The sequence below is a fragment of the Dermochelys coriacea genome, chromosome 3, assembly GCF_009764565.3.
Source record: "Dermochelys coriacea isolate rDerCor1 chromosome 3, rDerCor1.pri.v4, whole genome shotgun sequence".
Taxonomy (NCBI): Eukaryota; Metazoa; Chordata; order Testudines; family Dermochelyidae; genus Dermochelys; species Dermochelys coriacea.
This window is the reverse complement of record NC_050070.1, coordinates 174,940,123-174,967,993: the sequence shown is the minus strand read 5'-3', so window position 1 is coordinate 174,967,993 and position 27,871 is coordinate 174,940,123. Positions and strand designations below refer to the sequence as shown.

The window sequence follows — 27,871 nt, the reverse complement described above, 5'->3', positions numbered from 1 at the left end:
CTTGCAAATTGACAGCTTATTGTTGGACACTGAGTAAATGAAAAATGTGGATAATGTGTGGGGAGAAAAACTTGAAGGACAGTGACAAGTTTAAAGAGAACAATTACTGTACATTTTACATTAATTGTCTTGCTGGCAAGCTTAATCTGTATATGTATTTAAAACCATTTTCCTTTTCTGTGTAATGTTTTTTTATTCCAGTAATCAAGTATTTGTTAGCAAACCTTGAGCGAGAAATATTCCAAGCTGAAAAGTCTCTGTTGCAAGCAGCAGCTTCATTCCCAATGTACGGGAGAGTACATTGTATAACTGGAGCTTTGCAGCAGTTACCTTTAAAGTAAGTAAAACATACTGCTGTGTGTAGTGATAAATCAGTAGTGAAGTAGATTTAGCCATTCACAAGAACATGAAAGAATACCATCTAATTCACAATAAGATCAGCAGTGTATAATCCTAATACAGTGGTTCTCAAATTTTTGTACCCCTTTCACATAGCAAGCCTCTCGGTGTGACCCCCCCCACACTTATAAATTAAAAACACTCTTTTATATATTTAACACCATTATAAATGCTGGAGGCAAAGCGGGGTCTCGTGTGGGGACTGACAGCTCATCACCCCCCCCATGTAATAACCTTGCAACCCCCTAGGGGGTCCTGACCCCCAGTTTGAGAACCCCTGCCCTAATGCCTGGATTCTTTACTGTTTAGGTTTTTTTTTTTTTTTAATAGGAGTGGACTTCATAATTTTGATTTATGGAACATCTTATTTAAAATTAATTGTATAATAAAGTGCAGATGTTAATTTTTATTTCAATTATTTCTTGAAGTTTTGAATATATAATTACTTTAAATTCCTTGTTTGTATTTTCTTAAAGTAACTTGACCTTGATGATTGAATGGAGGCAGATGGTTGCAAAGCTTATTTTAATGTCATACAGACTTTCGTCTGTAGTATCTCCCATTGTCCAGAGTTCATCACCAGAGGGCCTTATTCCAATGGATACTGATTCGGGTAAATGAAATCCATTTTAGCAATAGTTGAGGTTGTTAGAGTTTTATTTAACATAATTTAAATGCTTATAAGTCCAAAGTTATGAATGGTTACAAACAGTTTTTAATCAAACGTCTGCAATATATTTGTAATTGACAAAAATACTTTAAAAAAATCGTACATTAGCATTTAAAATCCTCCTAGGAAGACACAGTATGTATTGGGGCTGGTCCTATTAGACCACTCCGTCACACTCTTTCAGCACGTACCTGCAGTCTACCCATTTTGAGCTTCCCTTATCCTTACCCCTAACCCTAGTGACCAGCGTCCTGATTCAACTTCCCCATCAGCTACCATCCTTCTGAGTCCCCCAGAGACCAGTGAAGGCAGTAAGTTTGTTACCACTTTAAGGGAGGCTGAGTTAGGACATAAATCCATTCCCCAGATGCCAGCAGTCGCATACCTCTGCTATTGGTGGAGGCTTTGAGTTAGCATCTGTCTTTGCACATGGCCCCACAAAACTAATACTGGTCCTGGTAGGGAATTCTAAGCAATATAGACAGTAAAGTATGGGCCAAATCTTGCTGAATTTATGTATGTGAAATACTCCTGTTGTCATCAGCCAGGTTACTTTTTTGCAGTGCTTAATTTGTGCCATGGCTGAGCCCCGATACTTGTAGGAATGGCAATTCATAGCTGTGGCAACTCTGGGCTTGCTGTACTAGTTATGAATGAACTTGAGCCGCTGCATCTTTCATTACAAATTATGCACTGCTTTTTTGAGTAAGGTGAGCAGCATTACCTGCGTTCAATTTTTGTTGAAGTTGAGTTTAGTTATACTTGTTTGATATTGTAAAATAACAGTGAACAGAAACTTCTTTTGTTTTAAAAGTTCTTGGATATGTACCAGACCTTTTTTTTTTTTTGAGTTGTTTTATTTTAAAATATCAGAATCTTAAACCATTAGCTAACTTGGATAAAGGACCTATTTTCTCACACTCTAGTGAGAAAGCATTAGTTTGAAGCATAAATATGACAAAGTGAGTAAAAGGAAGACTGTTTTCTTAACAAAGACAGAACTGATTATTAGGGAGGTATTTGCTTTTTATTACTAACCAGCTGTTTTCTAGTAATGTACCTAAAAAGGGTGTGTGTTTGAGTGGGGGCAGGGGGGAGGAAGGGTGGGGTTGTGAATGACAAATGTCAAAATGATGAATATTAGCTTAAATATTCTCCTATTTAAAACTTAGAAACTGCAGGTCGTTTGCAGACGATCCTGCATGAAATACAGCCACGAGATACAAATGATTATTTCACTCAAGCAAAAATATTGAAAGAACACCACAGAGTAGACTTTGAAAAACTGACTGACAACGAACCAGTTGAAAATGTTTGCCCAGAAATTAGAGGTAATTCAGAAGCTGCTTTTTAAAATTAAATCAGGATATATTCCACAGAACAAGCAATTTTCTGTGAATGATCCAAGTTAGAAGTTATTTGGTATGTATAGCATTTCACTTTTACAATAAATATGTCAGAAGCTAGTTTACTTATGGGCATGCTTTTAAAGGTTAATTCACTGTATTTCTAGAAGATTGTGGTTAATTATCTCTCTCTGGCTACAAGTGAAGATGAGTCGTTTGCTGTTGGCCTAGTATCTATTGCCTTGTCTACACTGGCCAGATAATCTTTAACACTTTTATATAAAGCTAGGTTTAAACACAGTTTTTGCTTTGGTCCTAGTGTAGTTTCCCTGCCCAGCATATACAAGGCTGGTAGGGAATTTATTAATGTAATAAAGACCTACTCATGAACTGATACAATAAAGAGCCTCTGCTTTGAAGAGTCCGTTATTAAAATAATAGAGTATGTTGTGTAATTACAATTCACCCAGCCCCAGTGGGTTAAACTTTTGTTTTTCATACTTTTTTTTTTTTTTAAGTCTTTTTGTTTGAGGTGATGCATAATAATCCCTAAAATATAAAGTTGTATTTTATACAATTTTTAAAGTTAAAAACCTAAAAGGTCCAAATGTCGTGACTCTCATTTATTTTCATTAGTTTCAAATAGTTATGGATTGACTGTGCTTTTTTATTTCATGGAAACAGTACTGTAAATACAGAGTTTTGGACTCCCTTTTTATTGTAGTTCATGTAATGCACACTAGATGGGGCTATTGAGTTATAAACATTTATGCTTATGAAAGGTCTCATAAAACTTTGAATCTAGGTTAAAAACAAATAAGATGTGGTGAATGATAAATTTCTGACTGGCATTGAAGCTTAATTCCAAAACAGAGTAAAACCTACATTTACTTTTCATCCTGAAGTTGATGTTATGTGTTTCAGAGTAGCAGCTGTGTTAGTCTGTATCCGCAAAAAGAAAAGGAGTACTTGTGGCACCTTAGAGACTAACAAATTTATTTTGTTAGTCTCTAAGGTGCCACAAGTACTCCTTTTCTTTTTAGTTATATGTGTGGTTTTATTGTCAATAGAATGGCTTCATTGACCAAAACAAAGGACTTGTACCCTTTAAAATATCACACTGATTTTTTTGTCAACTTGTATGCCAAGCATAAAAGTGTAGTATAGGAATCTCAAGAATGGAAAATTTTGTTCATATTAAAATGATTTTTGTAAGAAGGTTAAACTTAGGAGCACTAATGATGAAACAAATTTATATTAAAATGTATTTAACTGAGCTATATGATATTGCACATATATTTTATTTCATTTTTAAGGTAAAGAAAGGCAAACATGTGATGTAACAGCTCAAATGGTACTGGTATGTTGCTGGAGAAGTATGAAGGAGATATCCTTGCTTTTAGGGATGCTGTGTAAACTTCTGCCTTTACAGACTGTATCTGAATCTTCTGATGGGTTAATAACAGTAGAACAGGTATGAAAAGTACTTTCTACTAAAAAATCTTGCATTTCTGGACGAGGTTTCTAACATTTCTGGAGAGGAAAAACAAGGAGATAGTGAATGCACCTTTTCCATATCTTGTTCTTTATTTTACATTGTTTATTTTTCAATAAATTGGCATGCAAAAGTAATCAAAACTGTAGTTGTAACATATGAGAAAAAATAGAGTAACAAGTTATTAAATTGTACACAATTGCTGGAATTAATATTCTGCTAACAAACTCATGAGATGTTCATTCTTGTTCAGTAGTGTTAGGGCCTTTACCAGGTATAGGCTGCCGCCATTGACATTCTGTCCAGTGTGGGGCGGGGTTGCACATTAATTTGGAAATATGGCTTTTACTGTATTTTAGTGAATTAAGACTCAATGGAACGTCTTTGTTTCCATTTTGAAACACAGAAGTCCAGACTTAAGTTGAAAATGTTCTTTTCTTGGACTTCATACTCAGTAATTTTGGGGGGAGAATTATGTTGATTGTTTCTGAATATCATGTTCTCCATAATATGGTTGATTAAAATTATAGGCATTTTGTGGGTTGGTCCCTCTTTCAACCTCCTCCCCCCAACATTTTTAAATTGAAAGACCACAAAAACTAGCACACTGCCTGGGAATGTTCAAGAGGCTTGAGTTCAGTGTTTACTAGAAATTAGGTTACCACAAGTATTTTATTTGGGAATATTTTGAATTTATTAGATTTCTGTTTTTAATTGATGATCTTTTTCCTTTCCATATGGTTTCAACAAACCAGTTGCCAACATGGGAAACTGAAATATGCAGCACACACTTGATGTTTAATCTTTTTCAACTGAAAATAAATATTTAGTTTTTCCTAAGGTGTTACCACATTCTAGAACAAAATAAATAACAGTATAGTATGCTGATGATCTGATTTCTTATGCTGTCTCGTGTGCAGTGCCTTGGAAATAATGCGAATATTTTTTTATTCACACATTGTCTCCAGCTCATATGTTTGCATCTGGTTAGCAGCTGTGCTTGTACTGTTGCAAAGCTCTGGAGTTTAGATGAGAGAACAGCAATATGTCTCCACTGTTATGTTTCTTAATCTGTTCCAAGTCAAACAGGAATTGGTGTCTTGGAGTTAGTCAGCTCTGGAGTTGGCACCCCGATCTTCACTTGGAAATTCAGCTACAATTAGTGCTTGCTTCATTAGTATCTGTCAGGGTATTTAGACACATAACTCTGATTTTCATAGGTGACTCTGCTTTCATGCCATATATAAACCAAAATGTCTACATTTTTTTTAAAGAGTAATAAACTGACTTTTCAGTCAAATAGTTGAATAGTGGAATCTTTATTTACCTAGGATTAGCAGGAAAATACATGTAGACTGATTGACTATATGCAGTATATAAAATTGTGTGTTGTAGCTAGAAAATGAAACTTCTTCTTTAGTCTTAAAAAAAAAAAAAAAAAAAAAAAAAAAAGTTGGATAGTGCCGTAGTAGTATTTGGGATTTTTAACTTCAGAACTTTGTATTATCCTAATTAATAAATTGTCTTCATGAAAATATCAAACCGCTGAAATCCTTTAGTGGCTATTCTGTTTGTGTGCATTTTTAGTGTAATAATGTTTGACTTAATTACATAATCTGTATAAACAACAGAAGAAAACATAACTTGAAGCTCTTTTTTGTGTAGCAGCACCAGATTGTGGCTTTAAACCACTGGCATCACTGATCCAAAGTAAATGAAAATATTCCTGCTGACTTTTATAGGTTTTGGATCAGACGTGCTGCAGTAGACGCCCCAATGAGGAATTCTCACTCAGCATTCTCCCTGGTGCCCTGGGGCAATGTGTGCTGTAGTAGCAGCTCCATTGTGCTTGGAAAGGGTGCATACACTTCTCCCCACATTGGGCCCAATGCTGCTGGTTCATGCGGAGCAGGGTTGGTTAATGCTCCTGCAGTCACACGAACCTGGAGTAATGATACCTGCTCTTTCCTTTCTGGTTGTGGCTTGCCCTGCACTGTGGTACAAAGGGAAGGGGAAGTTTCCTTGCTCTGTCTGCCCCCATATTGAATTTCCGCTGCTTCTTATTTTATTAGATAAACTGTATTTATTTCCTACAAGTTAGTTGAAGAATTAAAACGCTCTCTTCATATTAAAGAAAATATATGTCTTTCAACAATATAAAATACAAATAAGCTATTTCTCTTGTTTACATGGAAGATGCTGTGTGTGTTAATTTGTAATTGGATCTTGATATCCATTTCTAGTAAGTTATATTACTTGATATCAAGTTCACTCCATCTTTTACCTGGTACATGGAAGTCCATTTAAAAACTCATGAAAGAGAATTTAATAGCACTGCTCTAAGCCAGGTGTGTAGGACAAGCAGCTGATGGACAAACGACCTTGTACAGCACTATCAATCCTTTTCAGTTTTGATCTGTAATATTCCTTTTTTTCCAGTCCTGGGCCTTTCTTGAGTTTAGACTGCTAATTGTGTTGAATTGTGCCAAATGATCTGGGTGGTTTTGTGATGTGGAGAAATAGCAGTGGCAAACTATGATGAGATCAGATTCCTCTCTTACCCAGGTCAGGATTTGAACTTGGAAAGTGGTGCTTGATGTAAGCACTAAAAGTTCTCAGCACTTCAGTTGCTTAGCTTTTCAGTTTCTGTATGAAGAGGATTGGACTTTCACAGCCAGACCATAGGTCAGGGGAGGCCAACCTGTGGCTCCGGAGCCACATGCGGCTCTTCAGAAGTTAATATGCGGCTCGTTGTATAGGCACCGACTCCGGGGCTGGAGCTACAGGTGCCAAACTTTCCAATATGCTGGGGGGTGCTCACTGGCTCTGCCACAGGCCCTGCCCCCACTCCACCCCTTCCCACCCCCTCCTCTGAGTCTGCCATGTCCTTGCTCCTCTCTCCCCTCCTTCCGAGCTTACTGCACACCACGGAACAGGTGATCGGGAGGTGTGGGGAGGGAGGGGGAAGCACTGATTGGCAGGGCTGCCAGTGAGGGAGGCGCAGGGAGCGGATGGGGCGGCTGCTGATGTATTACTATGGCTCTTTGGCAATGTACTTTGGTAAATTCTGGCTCCTTCTCAGGCTCAGGTTGGCCACCCCGCCATAGGTCATGTGGGAGTCATATCGTTGAGTGAGCAACGGTCATTGGCAGCCAGTCGTGGCTCTCCTGTGTAAGAGCATCTGCCACTGGCTAATTCCCAGTGCTTTTTTCAGGAGTTCTTTTTCAAGAGCTTGCTGACTGAGTGTCTGTCTGTAAAGGGACAGTGTCAGGGAGAGGCAGCTTGTGATTGATCCATTCTCTGCAGCTGGCAGTTAGGGATAATGCTCTCTTTCTTCTATTCATTATTAACCCAGCTTCATTAGAGTAAGAAGTTAGATTCACATGGCATTCATGCAAGGTCCAGTGGCTGTTTCATACTGTGGCTGTCCTTGGGGCTATGGCTTTGGTCAGGGCTGGGAATGAAATGATCCTTGAAAGTTTAGGAAGTGTTAGGATGCTCTGGATTTGAGAATCAAAAAGTGAGGAGGCTGACAGCCTGGGGTGGCTGTGGTCTTAACCCTCCTTTCCTCTGCTGCCAGAACAGGTTGCTTTCGGGACATATCTTCAGGGTCCATAAAATTACCATCACTTGGCCAAAAAAAGGTAACTTTTGTCTTTGTGCTCATTGGTGTTTACCATTCACAAAATAAATTGAAATACTAAGGCTTTAATTTTGCATTTTCTTACTACTGAACTAGTGACTTCAATGGAATTCTGCTAGTAAGTACTGGTGGATGTGGAGATATATTTTAAAAAGTCAGTACATGTATCTAGATAGCAGTGTTGCCAACTCTTCCAGTCTTTTCATGAGTCTCTGAATGTTTAGTATTAAAATCCTAGAACATGCAGTCAAGTTTCTAGTCCTCATGGCTGTAGAGAAAATCTTGAAAATGTGAACCGTACAGGTTGAAAAACTAGAAAGCAAAGAAAAAGAACTCCAAATGTATTTTTAAAATATCTTGATTTTTTGGGGGGCTTGATTTATGACTTTTCAACGCTTGGGATTTCCAGTGTTGTGTGTGTGTGTGTGTGTGTGTGTGTGTGTGTGTGAGAGAGAGAGAGAGAGAGAGCGAGAGAGCGAGGGGGGGGGGGGAGAGATTTACACTCGCCTCTGCTTGGAAAGCTAAAATCTTACATGTGCACTAAAATGATATTTGGATTAAAATCCACTCCAGGAGATAGTTTAGCTCAAATATCTGCAAGTATTGATGCCCTTTTCTTCTTGTATCTTGATTATATGGATTTCGTAATACATGATGAAAAAAATTTAGATTTCCTTTGACTGTAAAAGGGGAAATGTCTTTTTCCTGTTTGGTGCCAGATTTTGCTTCACCAGAATTTGGATAACATGCATTACGAAGCAGTAGGGTGGAAAAGTATATGCACCTGGTGTAGGTTTTGTGATAGTATCCTCTACAATTTATAAACTGTGTTACTTTTAGTTATCTCTCAAAACGAGTGGGCATAATTTTGTCCCTGAGTTTTATTTGAGCCACTTGTCAGGTTGAACTTTTGTGAATCGGCAGTAAAAATGTATAATCTTAGATTTGTCACATGATTCAGTTATCCATTTTTTGTGTGTTTTCAGTAAATAGTCATCATGGAAACTTACTGAGAATAATAGGTAGTATTGACGATGTTTTGTTTTTTGCAGAATTAAATCCTGGCATTTCTAAAGATGTACTGATGCTTACACACTTGATTTATTAATAGAATTATAGGACATGATGTCAATGGCATTTATTCTCTTAAGACAACATTTTCGTATATTTCACATTTTAACTGTAGTTCTTGTTATACTAAGCAGTTAAATGGACAGTGTAGACTCTTTTTTACGATCTGTGGTCAGTAGAACCCTTTTAGAAGCTTGAAAAATAAAGTATATTTTCTTACTAAATACAAAACTTGCCATTTGGCAAGCTGTTTTTCTTTTTCTGTGAACAAAGCTACCTAATTTTAAGAAGTAATGTGTTTGGAAAGTTATGAGATGTAAGGGGCCAGCTACTTAAAATATAATAGAAATCCTTTCCCCTTCACAAATACCCTTCCAAATATTTATTACCATTCATGTTCTTCAGTGGACATTTGCCTCCGCCCTTTGCTAACATCCTGAGTAAAACAGCACGAGAGAATCTTGTTTGTAGCTCAGGAAATCAGTGTCTCACATAGGTCACTACAGTTTTCTGTAATTTGTCCTACAGGACAGTTAATGACACTGCACTGTTGAGTACAAGAATTGAGTCTAGCATGTTCTGTGCTAGTTTTCTTATGTTTAAAGTAAAATGCCTTTTACCTCTTGCGTTTTAGTTTGTATTTGCCTTTTATTTGTTGATCATTATCTGTGACCGTTTTAACCTGAGGAAATATTATTGTGTCTCAAATGAGAAATGTAGAGGCATAAGGTGGTATGGACATCGTTGGGGAACACTTCTTTGAAATTTCGGTCTCAAAGTATTTTGTGTAAATAAATGTACTAGTTGTATCAACTCAAATCATGATTTGCATTTTTAATTTTTTTTTCTAGGTTAAAGATATAGGAGACTACTTTAAACATCATCTTTTGCAATCCAGGCATAGAGGGGCATTTGAATTAGCTTACACTGGCTTTGTGATGCTCACTGAAATACTTTCCAGGTAAAACCCACATATTCCTTATTTAACAAAAATGTGTAACAGTTTTACAAACTATGGGCCTTGATTCTGCAGCTGACTGTGCAAACAGCTCCTTGCACCTTGGTAAAGCTCCATTGAGTCCAATGAGGATTTATATGGCCACAGGTGTCCACTGTTTGGAATTAGTTCCATGATATATGACTGTATGGACTGTTTTATTTTAGTTGTATCTAGGCACTTGAATTGCAATGGTAAGAGTTAAATGGCTAGTTCTTAAAAGAAAACAAAACAAACAATTCTCACCCTTTTCTTAATTTCTGTAGTGCTACCTACTGAAAAATTAATAGGAGCACATGGGGAAATTGGAATTCAACCCATGGATCCTGCAGTTTTTTAAATCTGAGAATGAGTGGTAAACTTGCTATATTCAACAAGCACCTTTATATTTTCCTGGAAATTCTCATTACTTTTCATTGGATAAACTGCGTATTCTGACATTTGGAAAATTACCCAAAAATGATTTTTTCCTGTAATTTTATTTTTATACTTTCCTATGAGAACTAAATCAACTGAACTTCCTCTGCGTCTAGCTAAGGGTGGATTTTCCATTAAGTGCTTAGAGAATAATTTCACAAAATAGGTACTGAAGTGCTTGCAATGCTGCTTTGAGCCCTAGGGAAGGGGGTAAGTAGAGACAGTATTAAGTTTTTAATGAGACAAACCAAAATGCAAAATCTCCCTTAATGGCTATGCTTTTCTGAGCTGCAAATCTGACAAAAGCCTAAAAGTTTTGTTTATACTTACTGTATTAAATCCTGTCCCTGTTGAAGTGAAAGGGAGTTTTGCCATTGACTTCACTGGAGTCAGGATTTCTTCCCTTGATTTCATGCAAAGGATCTAATTATTATGCAGATTCACAAGAGGAGCAGCTATTTACTTTCTTATATAACCGTTTATATTAGAGCTGTACCAATTTTAGCTGTGGCAGGGAGTGGTGGGGGATTTTTTCAGAAAGGAGACTAGTGTAGGCTCAGCCATTGGATGCTGAGGTAGCAGTTCATGGGACCTGCTAAAATAGTTGAAACTCAAGTTTTTCAACAGCATGAAGAGTGTTAACCTACTTGCAGTAATGTGGTTAGTTTTTTCTGCTTATAAGAGAATTGGCACTATTATGCCACCTTTGAGATACAAACCAGGTGATTTAAAGGTAACCAAATTTGATATATAGAGAAAACAATATGTTCAAATAGTTAAGTCTGTGAAAGAACTAAATCCAGATTCAGCGTAGATACCTGTAAAACAAGATAAGAGACTAATCACTGTGGAACACTGAGGCCTCTGGGACACTTTGGCTTCTCAGCAGGAGACCAATCTTTTATGGAATTCTCTTTTTGAAGATTATTATGGGCTAAGGTACAGGCAGGCCTCTGACACATCAGACAAATCTCCATGGTCTGTCTAAAGGGTCCCTGTGATATAGCCAGCCTTAAACTCTGAATACTAATCCTCATGCAACCTTCAAGCTACATTCTTAGTTCAGAAAATATAAAGCCACCTTTTATTTTTGTACTTCTCCTGTGTTAAACAACATTTCATCTATATTATTCCATCAGCTAAGTGAATCCCATCTGGATGGGAATAGGCCTGCATGTTTGTACTTGATGTTTCTTACGATGTGCCAGGTTGTGATACAAAGAATTATTCTGCTTTCTGTTGGGTAGCAGCTGCTACTTATTAAACCTATGGGAATAGATACTATCAATATTTACTATTACATCCAAGTTGTTATAAGTCTTCAGAATGAAATATTGGGCCTGGAACAACCTTTCTTTTTTAACTGAAATTAATTAATTACTTCTGATATCCTTTTTGCAAGTCTATGGAGTGATCAAATGCCTTCTCTTTCTTATCTAAATTTGTAACTTTAATCTTCAAATGAAGCTAACAGTAAAATCAAATTACTGTCCTTATCTTGAACTACAGGTATGCTAAAAGAGGAAACGTTCTAAACGATTGTTGGACAAATAACTGAAATGCTAAATGCCATGTAATTGTAGCCATGTCGGTCCCAGGATATTAGAGAGGAAAAGGTGGATGAGGTAATATCTTTTTATTGGAGCAACTTCTGTTGGTGAGAGAGACAAGCTTTCAGGCAGACTTGAAGAAGAGCTCTTTGTGGCTTGAAAGCTTGTCTCTCTCACCAATGGAAGTTGGTCCAATAAAAGATATGACCTCACCCACTTTGTCTCTCTGAAATGTTAGAGTCAGCATTTGTTTGAATTTTAATTATAAATTATTTGAAATTTCTTCAGATGTAAAGGGAGTTCAGTATTAAACAATTATACAATAAAACAAATACAAATAGTAGATCTGTATTGAGAAGATACCTTGTGTGTTGAATATAAGGGGAGATTTGCATAATTTGATTGTATGAGCCACCTTTCTTTTTTAAGGGCCTTTCCCTCTCCTGTGAAATTCAAGGAGGATTTGCCATGCGCTATTATTTTTATAATGCCAAGACTTCGTTAGGTGAATTTGAAAGGTAAAAAAGACAGACTATGCTCCAGAATATATATATGCTAATAATAAACTATAATAATAATAATTCAAGAGTGGGCAAACTACGGCCCGGTGGCCACATCCGGCCCTCCAGCCTGTTTAATCTGGCCCTCGAGCTCCCGCTGGGGAGTGGGGTCTGGGGCTTGCCCTACTCCCTCGCTCCAGCTGGGGAGCAGGGTTGGAGGCCACTCTAAGCGCGCATGCCGAGGCTACTGGAAGCAGCAGCATGTCCCCCCTCTGGCTCCTATGTTTAGGGATAGCCAGGGGGCTCCGTGCGCTGCTCCTGCCTCAAGCTGCACCCCCACAGCTCCCATTGGCTGGGAACTGTGGCTAATGGGAGCTGCAGGGGTGGTGCCTGCGGTCGGGGCAGTGTACAGAGCCTCCTGGCTGCACCTCTGCATAGGAACTGGAGGGAGACATGCTGCTGCTTCCAAGAGCAGCTTGAGATAAGCAACCCCCGGAGCCTGCACTCCTGACTCCCTCCCATGCCCCAATCTCCTGCCCCAGCCCGGAGCCCCCTCCCCCACCCTGAACTCCTCATTTCTGGCCCAACCTCAGAGCCCTCATCCCTCCTGCACCCCATCCCCAATTTCGTGAGCATTCATGGCCCACCATACAATTTCCATACCTAGATGTGCCTGTCGGGCCAAAAAGTTGGGCAAAGGGTAGGGGATGGGATGAAACAAAAGGCGATTAATTAGGGATGTGTAGTGTGCATCTTTTTAGTTTCACTTTTTTTCTAATGCCTTGTGTACTGTTAAACTGGGAGGTACTAATGACTGGATGAATCACAGATCTTTTGATGTCTGTGAACTCATTCTTCAGTTAACATCTAAAGATAAGGTAATCAAATGCTGTATCCTAAAACAAAAGGAGTTTTGAACTGAGTGACTGAAGGTTGCTACAATTTGTAAGGCATGGATAGCAATTTCATTTTTTTTGAGGGGGGTGGGGGCAGTAATCAAAGTATCTTTGGGGGAAAAATAGATGTGTGACTGTCGAGTGGAAGTTTAGGGGGAGGGGTTTGGACTGTAGCAAAGGGAGGGTGGTTAGGAGGAGGGGCATAAATTGGATTGGATGATAGCACCCAACCTCTCTTGGCTCTCCTCAGGTGAGGGAGGCATGGCATTCAACAAAACAGCTCTGCCAATGTACCCCAATCTTCCTGCATCCCCACTACTCTGCACCCCACAGCTCTGCGAGTGAAGTTCAAACGCCCTGGGGCCGACAGCTCTGCCAGTGCACCCCGATCACCTTGCAGCCGTAGAGCTACCAATGCACCCCAGCCTTCCTTCACCCTACCGCTTTGCCAATGCACTCCAACCGTACCACAGCCATTGTGTTCCACAGCTCTCCCAGTGTACCCCAACGCTGCATGAAAACTATTAATGAATGCTGGAAGACCATTAATTGGGGAAATTGGGAGGGGTCATGGCTGATTGAAAAATGCATGCCTTATGGAACAGAAACATTAGAAACACAATGTTTCTCGGAAATGGGGTCCATCTATTGGACAGGGGTCAGAAGATCTTTCTCTCATACATATAACTGTCAATATTTTAGAACAGGAATCCTGTCTGTAATTTTGTTTCTGCCCTCTTTCACCAATGCCCCAATGTGCCCTATTAACTCTCACCTTTACTCTGCCAACCCTGAAGTTGATGAAATGTACAAGCTCTTCACATCTTTTTACAATCCAGGCATTAGTGGATCTTCTCCAGGCTATGGCTCCTTCAAAATTGGTGCTCCCTATTAAAAAAGCCATACTGGAGTCTGCTGAAGAATTTGGCACACACCTGCCACTTGTGCCCCGACTCTTCTTAATCTGAATTTTCTGCTTTTTCAGTCTACTTGTCTGTCAGTCAATCTCAGTAAATCCTCCTTGGTCAATGCTGTGAAGGCAGTATAGTCTGCTAATCTAAGATTATGCACAGTCCCAACATATAATGTGATTCCTCCCATTTCATCTCTCAGGGCTACAGTTATTACTGATTCCAGTACCAAGTTGAACAAATCTGGTGATAGCATGCATCCTTGTCTCACTCCTACAGTCATTCTGAACCATTCAGTCAGCTTTATATCAACTGTCAGTGCACTCATCAACTTGCTGTGGATGCTTTCTATCAGCTTGATCAACTTTTTGGGGATGCCATACATTCTCATAACTTTTCATAATTCTTTCTGCTCAATGCTATCAAAAATTTATTTGAAGTCTGTAAAGTTGTAATAGGTTTGGTTGTGTTCTGTGAACTTTCCCAGTTCCTATCTTATCACAAATAACTGAACTATTGTACTTCATCCTGATCAAAATTAGGGCTGTCAAGAAATTAATCACAATTAATTGCATTGTTAATAATAGAATACCATTTATTTAAATTTTTTGGGTGTTTTCTACATTTTCAATTATATTGATTTCAGTTACAACACAATACAAAGTGTACAGTGCTCACTTTATATGTATTTTTATTACAAATATTTGCACTGTACAAAACAAAAGAAATAAATATTTTTCAATTCAGCTAATACAAGTACTGTTGAGCAATCTCTTTATCATGAAAGTTAAACTTAGAATTATGTACAAAAAATTGTTTTTTTAATGCAACGTAAAACTTGAGGCTACAAGTCCACTCAGTCCTACTTCTTGTTCAGCCAATTGCCCAGACAAACAAGTTTGTGTACATTTGCAGGAGATAATACTGCCCTTTGCCCCTTCTTGTTTAACATGTCACCTGAAAGCGAGAACAGGCTTTCGCATGGCACTGTGTAGCCGTCATCTCAAGATATTTACGTGCCAGATGCACTAAAGCTTCATATGTCCCTTCAAGTTTCAACCACCATTCCAGAGGGTATGTGTCCATGCTGATGATGGGTCCTGCTCGATAAAGATCCAAAGCAGTGCAGACCGATGCATGTTCATTTTCATCATCTGAGTCAAATGCCACCAGCAGAAGGTTGATTTTCTTTTTTGATGATTCAGGCTCTGTAGTTTTCACATCAGAGTGTTGCTCTTTTAAGACTTCCGAAAGCATGCGCCACAGCCCATCCCTCGCAGATTTTGGAAGGCACCTCAGATTTTTAAACTTTGGGTCGAGTGATTCATCCAGTCATTAGTACCTCTCAGTTTAACGGTACACAAGGCATTAGAAAAAAAGCAAAACTAAAAAGATGCACACTACACATCCCTAATTAATCACCTTTAGTTTCATTCCAGAAATGAGGAGTTCAGGGTATGGGAGGGGGCTCCGAGCTGGGGCAGGAGATTGGGGCATGGGAGGAAGTTAGGGGTGCAGGCTCCGGGGGGTGCTTATCTCAAGCAGCCCTTGGAAGCAGCGACATGTCTCCCTTCGGCTCCTATGTGGAGGTGCAGCCAGGTGGCTTTAGAATTTTCACATTGGTACCTTCTTTGCGATTTGTCAAATCTGCAGTGAAAGTGTTCTTAAAATGAACAACATATGCTGGGTCGTCATCCAAGACTGCTACAACATGAAATATATGGCAGAATATGGGTAAAACCACAGAGCAGGAGACATACAAGTTTCCTCCTCAGAGTTCAGTTGCAAATTTAATTAATGCATTAATTTGTTAACAAGCATCATGAGCATGGAAGCATGTCCTCTGGAATGGTGGACGAAACCTGAAGGGGCATATGAATGTTTAGCTTATCTGGCATGTAAATACCTTGCTATGCCGGCTACCAAAGTGCCATGGGAATGCCTGTTCTCACTTTCAGGTGACATTGTAAATAAGAACAGGAATACTTGTGGCACCTTAGAGACTAACAAATTTATTAGAGCATAAGCTTTCGTGGGCTACAGTCCACTTCATTGGATGCATAGAATGGAACATATAGTAAGAAGATATATACAGAGAAAGTGGAAGTTGCCATACAAACTGTAAGAGGCTAATTAATTAATTAAGATGATTGATTAAGTTTGTTTGGCAACTTCCACCTACTTTGTATGTATGTATGTGTGTGTGTGTGTGTGTGTGTGTGTGTGTGTGTGTGTGTATATGTATATATAGAGAGAGAGAGATATATAGATATATATATCTTCTTACTATATCTTCTATTCTATGCATCCGATGAAGTGGGCTGTAGCCCATGAAAGCTTATACTCTAATAAATTTGTTAGACTCTAAAGTGCAACAAGTACTCCTTGTTTTGCAGATACAGACTAACACGGCTGCTACTCTGAAACCTGTCATTGTAAATAAGAAGCAGGCAGTCTTATCTCCCATAAATGTAAACAAACTTCTTTGTCTTAGCAATTGGCTGAAGAAGTAGGCCTGAGTGGACTTGTAGGCTCTGAAGTTTTACACTGTTTTGTTTTTGAGTGCAGTTTTGTAACAAAAACAAATCTACCTTTGTGAGTTGCAGTTTAATGATAAAGAGATTGCACTACAGTACTTGTATGAGGTGAATTGAAAATACTATTTCTTTTGTTTCTCATTTTTACAGTCCAAATATTTGTAATAAAATATAAAGAGAGCACTGTACACTTTGCATGCTGTATTGTAATTGAAATCAATATATTTGAAATCAATATATTTGAAAATGTAGAAAAACATCCAAAAATATTTAATACATTTCAGTTGGTATTTTATTGTTTAACTGTGATTAAAACTGCGATTAATCACAATTGATTTTTTTAAATTGCGATTTAATATATTTGAGTTAACCGCATGAGTTGACTGCAATTAATTGACAGCCCTTGTCAAAATCCAGCCTGTTGCTCTGCAAGTGCTGCTCCCACATACCTCATCATTCTCCTCTGAAATGTCTTGGTGAAATTTTTTCCTGGTACACTCAATAAGCTGATTACTCTGTAGTTCTCGCACTCTCTCTTACTGCCTTTTTATATGGATTGGTACTATTACAACTATTACAATTTGCGTGGCAGTTACTATCATTTGTGAATCTTGTTGAGCTGGTCTATTATCTTTGCTGTGCGTCCTCGCCTGCCTGCAGTAGCTCTGCAGTTATGTTGTCACTTCCTGGTGTCTTTCTTTTTCAAACTCCTGTCAAGATCTTTATTATTTCTTCTAAGAATTCTGGCCTCTGTTCTCCCTTGTTTGTGCTCTGAAGTTTGTCCAGAACTGTTCCATCTTCTGTATTCTGCACATTGCACAATTCTTCAAAATATTATTTCCATTGTTTGTCCTTTACTTGTTTGCCCCCAATTATTTGTCTGTGTTTGTCTTTCACTGCGGACCTCTTCAGCTTGTATATCTATCCCATTCATTTCTCTGACTTTGTGATACAACCCATATCACAGGTTTCAGAGTAGCAGCCGTGTTAGTCTGTATTCGCAAAAAGAAAAGGAGTACTTGTGGCACCTTAGAGACTAACAAATTTATTAGAGCATAAGCTTTCGTGAGCTACAGCTCACTTCATCGGATGCATTTGGTGGAAAAAACAGAGGAGAGATTTATATACACACACACGCACAGAGAACATGAAACAATGGGTTTATCATACACACTGTAAGGAGAGTGATCACTTAAGATAAGCCATCACCAACCCATATCACATTTCTCTTTGCATATTCTTCATTATGTTGTTTGCTTGTCTGATTGTTTGCTTTTTGTTTTATCTGTCTGGTCAGACTGTTGCACTCTGCTCTTAGACTTTCGTCCTCCTTCTTGTTTTCTTTTGGTTTCCTATGCTTGTCACTCAGTGGCAGTGCTTTATCTGTTATCCACCTTGGCTTCTTCATTTTGGCCTTGTAGCCCAACATTTGTTCAGCTGCTCTTGTAATCCCCCCTCCTTTTTTTTTCTTTTCTTTTTTTTTTATATACAGTGTTCTGTATCTCTTCAGTGTTCATTTCCTCTTTCACCAGAGATATGAAGTTTCTTTTGCGCGACTTCTTTATGTTCATTCTGGATATCTGGTTCTTTCAATTTATCCATTTCATAGATCTTTATTCCTGGCACTTTCCTCCACAGCCTTCAGCTCATTGATGCCAGGGCTAATTTATGATCTGATCTGAATGTGGCCACATATGATCTGCACTACCACCCACTTGATTTCTATCTCTGATTCACGAGTATGTGTATCATGTCTTTGTTTGCCCATCAGGTATCCATGTCCACTTCCTCTGTGGCTTTCTTTGTTGAAATACATGTTCCTTATCACCAGATTGTTGCTTGGGTTACTGAATTTCTGCCTTTCTCCTCTCACTTTCTTCACTCAGTCCAAATCTGCCCGTTGTATGTTATACTGCTGTTCAATGTATTGGGAGCTCTGTAACTCTCTCTGTTTTATTAATGCGATGGTTAATGTTTCAGAACATAATGGAATGTCCTTGCACAGTTAAATTTATAGGGCTTCATTCATTTGGGAGGAATAGGGTGGATTGATTTAAATTTGTGGTTTTCAAACATCTTAGGCTGCATATCCCTTTCTAAATAATGTAGTCTACTGCCTAGCCCATCTCAGAGAAGATCATAATATATCCATGATCAGATTGCCAAGTCTTACTAAATAAAATGCATTGTCCGCCACTACAGGATTTTTCTTGCATATCCCCTGACGAGAGCTCAGGTACCCCTATGGGTATGAGTACCCCAGTCGGAATATCACCAACTTAAATCAGTGATTTAAATCACTGATTTTAATCTTGTTTTGCATTTGTATTTTTTAGTTACTTTCCTTAAGTAAAGGTGATTCTCATTGGTTAGTAACCAATAAAACATATTGATTTTCAACTAAATATAGTTTTTACACTAAATTTGGTATTAATTTTTGCTAAGCAGGAAGATACACTATACCTATACATGTTTTTTTAGCAGTTATGCGGCTTACCATACATTTATTCAGAGTATTAATTTTTACATTTTTTTAACATGTTAGAATGTGGTGAGTGATGCGTTTACAAAATGATCAATTTTTTTTTCTTGTGATGTGTCAAGCCCTGTTTGGATGGAAACTGGCATTCAATGACAGATGTGCAACATTAAGCAGTATTTACATTTTTTATTAGTTAAATAAAACTGCCTTTAAATGTGCTGGATACATAAGAAAAATGTTAATCTAAACATGTTTTTCATTTAAAATTGAGTTATACTTTCTTTCTTTAATAAGTAGTTAGTGGATTGAACTGATCGTTTCAGGTGACCACATTCAAGATTTTAGAACTAGTAGAGCTCATCCTCACTCCTAGTTTGTATTCATAGATTGGAAGAGGAAAACAAGCTTTCTTGCACTTTCGTCTCCCAGTTGGTTTCATAACTTTGAATGAATTAGTCATTGAACAGAAATAGTTGAATAAACTGAAATGAAGAGAATATTTTCCTTGTCTGAGCAGACGCAGCTACTGCTGTCAAAAGCTGGTTTAACACTTCAATAAACTGATTCCCTGTTGTTACCAATGACTTCTGACAGTAGAGTGGTTTTACTTTCTTTAAAGCTTTGGTGGCAAGCATGCACTGTTTAATATTTTTTTATTTAATAGATTATGGTAAGTTAGGCCTTCACATAAGATGTCAGAATTTCAAATTTAATTTTAATGTTTGTTTAAAAATGTATGTAATTTAAATAAAATCTGATTTTAAATAAAAACAAGTAAAAAAAAATCAATTTTATCCCCCCTGGGGAAGAATGGAGCAGAGAACTATGGTATAAAAGATTAAGGGCTTGGTAGAATTCTTTTATTTAAGAAAAACATATTTGGAACACTTTGAGGAAATGAGGGAATAATTATTTTATACATTGTATATTGAATTAAGTTAATATCACACATTGCCACCAGGAAGCTATGGCATTTGGTCTCAAATAAAAATACTTAAAGGAGTCATTTTGGAGTCAGCTGGACTAATACATTTAATCCAAGCTCCTTGGAAATTATCCATCTATCACTCTAATGGATTGCTGAACATCTGCAAGTGCAATATATGAAGCTATATGGAGATTTCCAGTAGGGGATTGGGAGTAGACAGTCCTGTCTGCTGTTGACTGCTGTGACCCTTGAGAAGTCATATAACTTCCCTGTATCTTCCCGGTACAAAAGGAAAACTACATCAGGACTACTGGAGAGCAAAGTGATGAAATGAGTTTCCCCAGGACGAGCAGGATTACACTGATTTAAACTTTGAATTTAGATATACTCATATAGACAACACTTTTAATTGTATGAAGTTTAAGCTACAAGCCGCATAAATTCAGGAAATCCAAGGTTGACCCTTCAAGGTCCATGGTTGACCCTCCATCCTTAATACACAATTTTTTATGGGGAGGAGAGTACAACTTTTGAGTTATGGGGAGAGGCTCAACCTAAACTTTGAATTTCCTGGTTTTTGGCAGTTTGTGTCTCAGGTTTATTGGATTCAGTAAAACTGATCAGAATAGCTGTTATGGCCATGCATGAAATTGTTTTAACTAGAAGAAAGAAAGAAAAATGAGAAAAACAACTCACTGAACTGCAATTGAAGTCATTTACATATCAAGTTACTGTGTGGTATTTAAATTATAGACTTTAATTACTTGGTCTGGCAAAAATAATTAATACTTCAGTCTAATACAGATTAGGGTTCTTAACCTGAAAATAACACATTTGTGAACACAAATTTTACCTTGTAAAGCATCATTATTCTTAAATTTCAAGGCCACCTGCTCATTATGACAGTAATCTGACTGCCAGGCCGTAAGAGATGCTGCTGACAAGCATAAGGGAGTAGTCTCCTCCATTTGAAAGTAAATAGTATCTAATGTTTTTTAGTTTAGAGCAGTAATACTTTGCTTTCACAAAAAACTTGGGTTTGGGTGAGTGACTGAACAGGATAGAATTACTTGTGGCAACTTCAGCGTTCAAAATGTCTTAGATTGCATTTCAGTATATTTTTCTTTTTCTGCTAGCTCTTAAGGCAAAAAAATCTATTTAAAAATAAAATAAGCAATAAAATAATAATATAATGCCAAACTTTGCAGTATGCTTTTAGATATTCCCTAATGTTTTGCCTTGTTCTCTTTTGTACCACAATGAATGTTAGCGTAGGATGTTTGTTTTAATGCTGAGGTAACATACTGAAGACAAGCTCTATTCTTTGAACAACTAAAATAAGAAGTTTAAACCATGTTTGAATTAAGGAGATAAGACCATTAGTGCTAGCATTTACAATTAAAACAGTAATATCTGTAGTAGTATACTCTAGTTGAAATGGGATCACCAAGTCTGAGGTAACCACCAGAATTAGTGGTTGATCAAAACCCTGCAAAGTTGTCACATTCATGTGTACAAAAGGATAGAAAGCCAACCCATGTCTTAAATCATCTGAGGAAGGCCAACAGTAGGCTATGTAAAACAAAGCTAGGACAGAGGTGACCATTATGTGGTAAAATGGCCAGAGGAAGATGTCGCAACTGGTTGCCTTGCTTGTGGTTCCTGTAATGTTGCGTGACCCACTCTCTTTGAAGCCATGTTTCTCTGACACTTTTGAGGTGGCTGTCAGAATGGTAGTTTAGAGGTGCACTACCTGCTTGAAACGGAGCTGTGAAAAGGGGAGAGGGAGGAGAAACAATGTAGGGAATCCAGGGTAGTGCCCAGTCCTAGGGCAGGATTGGGTATCCAGGAGTCCTTCCTTTAACTGGCCTTTACAAAAGATAGAGGACCTGCTGTGACTGTTGCCTTTCGTTTTTTTTCTGTCTTTCTTTCCCTATTGTTGGTTTTCTATCTTTTTGCTGGGTAGGGAGGGAATAAGGCAGAAAGATTGTGTTTTTAAATATTTAGGTGGTGGTAAGATACTGCAGTGATGGGGTCGATAAGAACTTGGCTAGTTGGAAATGGAGTGGGGGATAGCTGTGCTAGTAGAAATTTGATGTATTTTTAACACTTAAACAGAGGAAATATGATGTGGGGGATGGGGAAGAAATAAGAGAAAAGTGGAAGGTTTTCTTCAGCCTTCACTTTCTTCTTTCTTCTTCCTTCTTCCTTCTTGCCCCTGCCCCTCCCCCCAATTTCCTGTCTTCTCTCTTAACTTTAGACTTCTTATTTCAACCACCAGCTAGTCAAATGGGACTAACAGGAGGCCACCCAGCTACTAAAATGGGAGAGTAATTAGGACTTGTGTTCTGGCAACAGCAAATCCTACAGGGTTAATATAAATTGCAGTTGTATTAACTATAACTGATGATCATTTGTTAGATGATCATTTGTTACAGGCTGTGTCAAGGCAAACGTTTTAGTGCTTTTAATAATGATATAAAATGGCATTAATGGAAAAACTAATTTTAACTGTGAAAGCTACATTTGGAAAGGCTGTATAATGGTTAAGGAGTAGGTTTTATCCTGGCTGACCAAATTATATTTTGTTGAACTTTGTTTGGGCAGCACTTGGGAATGAAGTAGGCACCCTCCTGCCCTAAAGTCCTTTGCTTAAGACCGTTCCTGTAATTTTGACAAAGTATTTATTTTTAGGGCTGTTTGCCCTGTGAGAGTGTTTTATAGGGAATGCCAGATTGTATAACTGCAGAGGAAATATACTTCATGGCAAGAGTGCAGTTTAGACACTTGACAAATAAGTCAAAGTACTGGTAATGAATTGTACCCTTGTTTTTTGCTGTCTTCATTAGCTGCATATTTTTTGTGTGTATTTTACGTTTAAAATTATTTGAATGTATTTTATTTTAAACTGTTTAAAGAGACCTAGCATTATAAAAGTTTTGCAATACTGCTGTTCAGGTTTGCAGAAACATTTTATTTAATTCATTTGTACTGAATATACACTCATTGCATAAGCTTTCAGGTGCAATTTGTATGACTAAACCAAAGTTATAATCAGCATTAGCCAGATAGTGCCACCTACAGTCTACATCCAATCCCCAAGGTAATTTTATATTGCACAAAGGCACTATAATGAGGACAAACCAGCTACTTACTAACTAATTCCTTTAAACATTAGACTTCTCCATTAATGGCCTGCATCAGGCAGAGGCACGAGTAAACACATGGGCCTTACGCAATATTCAGTAAAATCAGACTGTGATGAATAGATTAGCAAAGTAAAGTTCCAGACAGCAGTATCCTCCATTAAGAACACTCTGACTAGGGCACCGTTTCTCATATGCGGCCACACTCTGAGGCCACCAGAAAATTTGTTGCGAAAACCCCTGGACTAGGGGCTGCCTAAAGTTCAAATCTGGGGACTGTTAGCAGAAGCATCTTGGCTGATCCCAGCTATTAGGAAGGAGCAGGTCTCTTAAGTAGCCAGGAACCAGCTCACCTAGTGTTTTCTAGATTAAACTTTCTTGTGTCCAGTTTTTGAGATACGGAAAAATCCATTGGCAGTATCCTTGGGTAAGTGAAACAAACATGCACCCACATACTCCCCTGCCCCTTCTCTCCCCCCCTCTTCCCATGATAGCTAGTGTCCAGCGCTGAGAACTAGCTCCAGACCTAATAATTAAAAATACATTGGGTATGCAAGGGTTGCTGCATGCCATGTATGAGTATTAATGTTTCAAAGAAAAATACTCCCCAACAAATGTATATGTCTACAACAGCTCCACACTCCTATTCATGCAATCCAACAGGACCTTCACTGTGGCCTATTTGAGCATCATTGGTATTAGGAGTAATTGCTGCTGGTTGACAGTGATTACACTGGACACACTGAATTGCCTTTCCTCATTTCCAGCTGTACAATTACAATTAAAGACTGTAGGAAATGTAATGAGCTCTGTTTCCTAGTTTAAGCAAACACACCAAAAGAAGGATATACCAAAATGCCAGCTTTCCTGTGGAGTCAATGTTAAGGTTGTGTTGTGTGTGAACCAACTGTCTCCCCCCGCCCTCCCCCTTTTTTTTTTGGTAAGCTTGAGGTTTTTTTCCCTTGAAACACCAACATTTATTTCAGGCCAATGTGGGGAAATCTTAACTGAACATTTCCTAGATTTCTAGTTTTCGAATTTGGTGATTTGAAGTCCCCCACACCAGAAGGTGTTGGGGAGTGGAAGGCACTGTTGAGAGAGCAGTAATTTTAACGCCACCTTAGCAAAGTGTTGTGGTGGTTTTTGTGAGTGAATTAATATAAACATTGGTAGAATCATAGACTATTAGGGTTGGAAGGGACCTCAGGAGGTCATCTAGTCTAATCCCCAATTTTTGCCCCAGATCCCAAATGGCCCCCTCAAGGATTGAACTCACAACCCTGGGTTTAGCAGGCCAATGCTCAAACCACTGAGCTATCCCTCCCCCCCCATATTATCAAATGGCAGAGTCTGAAAAAAGGCTATTTGCCTAATTATGGTTGGCCCCCACACATCTGTACAGGTTACAGGGTGAAGGCATGGGGAAACTTCATTCCCTTCTTCATGGATTTGCACAAGGGTTGGATATATTCCTGATAGGGGAGTGTACAGGACCTACTAGGTAGGGATGCTAGTAGAGTTAGCCACCTCAAAGTGAGAGAGGGCATGGCCATGGATTTGAGCCAGAGCAGATGACTCCATACTGCACCCTTTGAAATGCTGTGGGGAGCTCCTGATCCAGTCTTTGCTCCCCATAGCATTCCCTGAGGAAACTTGCTGAGTCAAACAGAATCCCTCTGGTGGCTACTACTGCTGTACAGCACCTCTGTTTCTGCCCTGCAAAAAAGTGTCCTGTGTCTTAAAATGATGATCTCTTCAAGATTTTAAAATATTGTAGTTGCCATTTAATACAGTATACCAGGCATTTAGTACCAGATCTATTTCAGTGTCTCTAATTTTGTTTTTATTAGTCTGGATACAACTCCCATTCTTCTCTCATCACATGTTCCTGCATATGTTAGTATCCCCAAATATGTAAGGCATATGTGTATTCCCATTTTTTGAAATGGGTTATATATTTGTCCCAACTTTGGTCAAGTCAAATCAATACTACACATTAAGTGCATATCAATCCTTCATTAAGGAAAAAATGGTCTTAGTTAATAAAGGTAAATAGCACTCTCCGCAACAGCAATAGGGCACAGTTTATTATCTTTTAATTTTGTTTTGAACTTGTTTATCCTAAATACTTATTATGCTTATTTGTGTCTTTTTAGATGTACTAGTGAGAGTCTACGTACATTGCCACAGCAATGGTTGTACAATGTTTTAGAAGAAATTAAATCTTGTGATCCTTCTTCTAAACTATGTGCAACTAGACGCAGTGCTGGAATTCCATTCTACATACAGGTACCTACTAATGTTGCACCTGTAACTTCATATGACTGCATTTATGTTATTGCCAGATCATTGTGGGGTATATAAATCCCTGAGAAGTACCAGTAAGTACATTGTGAGATTGTTGCGTGTTTTACTGATTTCACCCATTTTTGGTCAAATTATGCCCCTTCTAGATACTTTGTGAACATAGATGCAGGCAGGAGTCCACATTTTGTCCCAGTTCACATTCATGCAATTGGAATTACAAAATGGGAGTATAATTCGCCCTGAGATATGGATCTATGGACTGGCATTTCTGGAGGATGAGAGCACATGAGATTTGTGGTTTCAGTGTGGTATCTGTCAAATGTGTAATAGTTCAGAGATTGTAAATATAGCTGCTTATTTTATTTGATAAATAAAAATGTGGATATTGCATTGTGAAGACTATGCCTGTTTTCATTTGAGTGCTCTATTATGCAGCTGAACTCCATTTTAGTGACTGTAATACTATAGCAAACAGCAATTCTTCAGTATTTGATAGATTATATTTGCAATTGGGACACATGAGTCAAGAACCTTTTGTTATTATGTTTGTAATTTATGCTGTACATTTCATTATGACTGGGTTTTTTTGTTTCAAATAAAATATGGTTAGTTGAGCAATTCAACAATGTCGAAATTTTGGCTTTCAGAAGAGGTGTAGAGGTTCTGAGACAGGAGGGAAAATGTTTCCTTTTTCTTTTTCTTTCTTTGTGTAAAATATTACAGATTGTGCAGTGATGGTAACTGATTTATGACTGATAAATTGCTTTACTATTAGTGCAGATTTTTTGTGTAAAAAAAATATTTGAGGGAGACTGCATGGTGTTGGGAATTGTTTGTAAGCTCTTTCTCAAGTTTTTGTTTCAAATCCAGCTCCGATTGATAAAGATAAAAAATTATTACCCTCTGATATTAGCAAGTGGTCTACATGAAATTAATTTGGTGGCTTCAGCCCTATTGCTGGTGGCTTCAGCCCTATTTCTGGGGACAAGTGTTTCCATCCATATCACAAAACTTAGCACAGTTAGCACTAATTAGCACCATTAATAGCATTCTGAGAAGCCAGGTTATGAATTGGCATCTGTGAATAAGGTGGATAAGCACTAAATAAGGATAACATTTATCCTTTTCTTATCTAAAACTGGTCTTTGTGGGCCGGGGTTGACATACATTGGTTGGGAAAGCTTACACTGCCATTGTCCATGCCATACCTGTTTGGATAAACTAGTCTGGAAGGTGCTGCTTTGTCAATCCCTGAGGGAGTACAAAATTCACATCCTGATAATAAAATACCTATAAACAGAGATTTGGAACTAACATTGGAATTGAACTGAAACCATTTGGTTGAAGAAATGAGATGGATAAAACAAAGATAAAATATGTACAGTTTTCTTTCTGGTTTTCCATTTTGTTTTTCTTTGAGGGATAACTCCAAGCACACTTGTGCTTTTCAGTAAAATTAATGAATCCTTAAATGGAGTGTTGCATTTAAATAATCCAAAATATAGATTGTAGTACATATTATAAAGTAACCTAATAAGATAGATTAATACATTAAAAGATCTTGTTTTATTGGTCATAAATGCAAGACTCAATGTGGCCTTTTGCCATCAGTCTCCTGAGACATGTTTTACTGGCTCAGTAAACTTGCTCTGTTGTGTTTTAATGCTTTTATAATATGTTCTGTAAGATTACATGCATTTTTAAAATTACCCTTTAAGATTAAAAATACTGTTACCTAAAATAAATCTTTAAATTGCAGAGAGCAATTCCTTTTGGAAGGATAAGAGGAAGTAGTGGGAAAGGGGCTTTATTATATTTTTGTACTATTTATTATCATAACATTACATTTTTAGCCTCCTTATGTTTTTGCTGAATGTGAGTTTCCCAATATTCCCCTCCATTTTATCTCCATACTGCCTCAATACTTCCTTTCTCATCTCTTCATGCTCCATGTTTTCCCTCAGACACTGTTAAAAGTGCCAGTTACTGCTTTTGTGCATACTCCCAGTTTCTGTGCTCATCAGTGCTTCCCTTGGCTGAATAGCTTGGAGGATTTGCTTTCACATTTATTTTTTGCAACGTGATATGATATTAAATGCTTAAATATTTGTTATTGAAATGGATTCTATATGAGGTTGTTCCCTGTAAAAAACGAGTTAAAGACATTGATTCTTTCCCCTCTGAATGTAATCTAGTATTGCTGTGGGTTTTTTTTTTTATCTGCTCTCTCTCTCTCTCTCTCCTGCCCCCTACCTTAATATTGCATCACTTCTGAGCACCTGCATTGATAAGCATCTTGACTATTTTGTTGTTTTTGTAATAAAAATATAGTTAAACTAAAATTTAACCAGTTCAGTGACCTTTGGACAGATGGTCCTCTTCCAAAATCAAGGTGCACATGTTGTCATAGTAATTGTTAGGTCTGCCAAGCGATTTAAAAATATTAATCGTGATAAAAAATATTAATCTCGATTAATTGTGCGATTAATCCCGATGTTAAACTATAATAGAATACCATTTACATAAATATTTTTGGATGTTTTCCACATTTTCAAATATATTGATTTAAATTACAA

The 27,871-nt window shown here is 37.8% G+C and overlaps 1 protein-coding gene across 14 annotated transcripts in view; it reads left to right on the top strand.

The window, feature by feature from the left end:
* THADA (THADA armadillo repeat containing) overlaps positions 1–27,871 on the top strand; it is a 315,416-nt gene that overhangs the window by 35,490 nt on the left and 252,055 nt on the right. For 12 of the 14 annotated variants that reach the window (XM_038394629.2, XM_043511866.1, XM_038394628.2 and 9 more), the window contains exons 18-23: positions 202–337; positions 876–1,012; positions 2,242–2,400; positions 3,732–3,889; positions 9,476–9,585; positions 25,145–25,277. In XM_038394629.2, the coding sequence (XP_038250557.1) occupies positions 202–337; positions 876–1,012; positions 2,242–2,400; positions 3,732–3,889; positions 9,476–9,585; positions 25,145–25,277 (833 nt within the window). Of the gene's footprint in view, positions 1–201; positions 338–875; positions 1,013–1,632; positions 1,978–2,241; positions 2,401–3,731; positions 3,890–9,475; positions 9,586–13,234; positions 14,464–25,144; positions 25,278–27,871 lie in introns of those variants that run through there. The other 2 variants (XM_038394637.2, XM_043511874.1) reach the window with 2 other exon arrangements.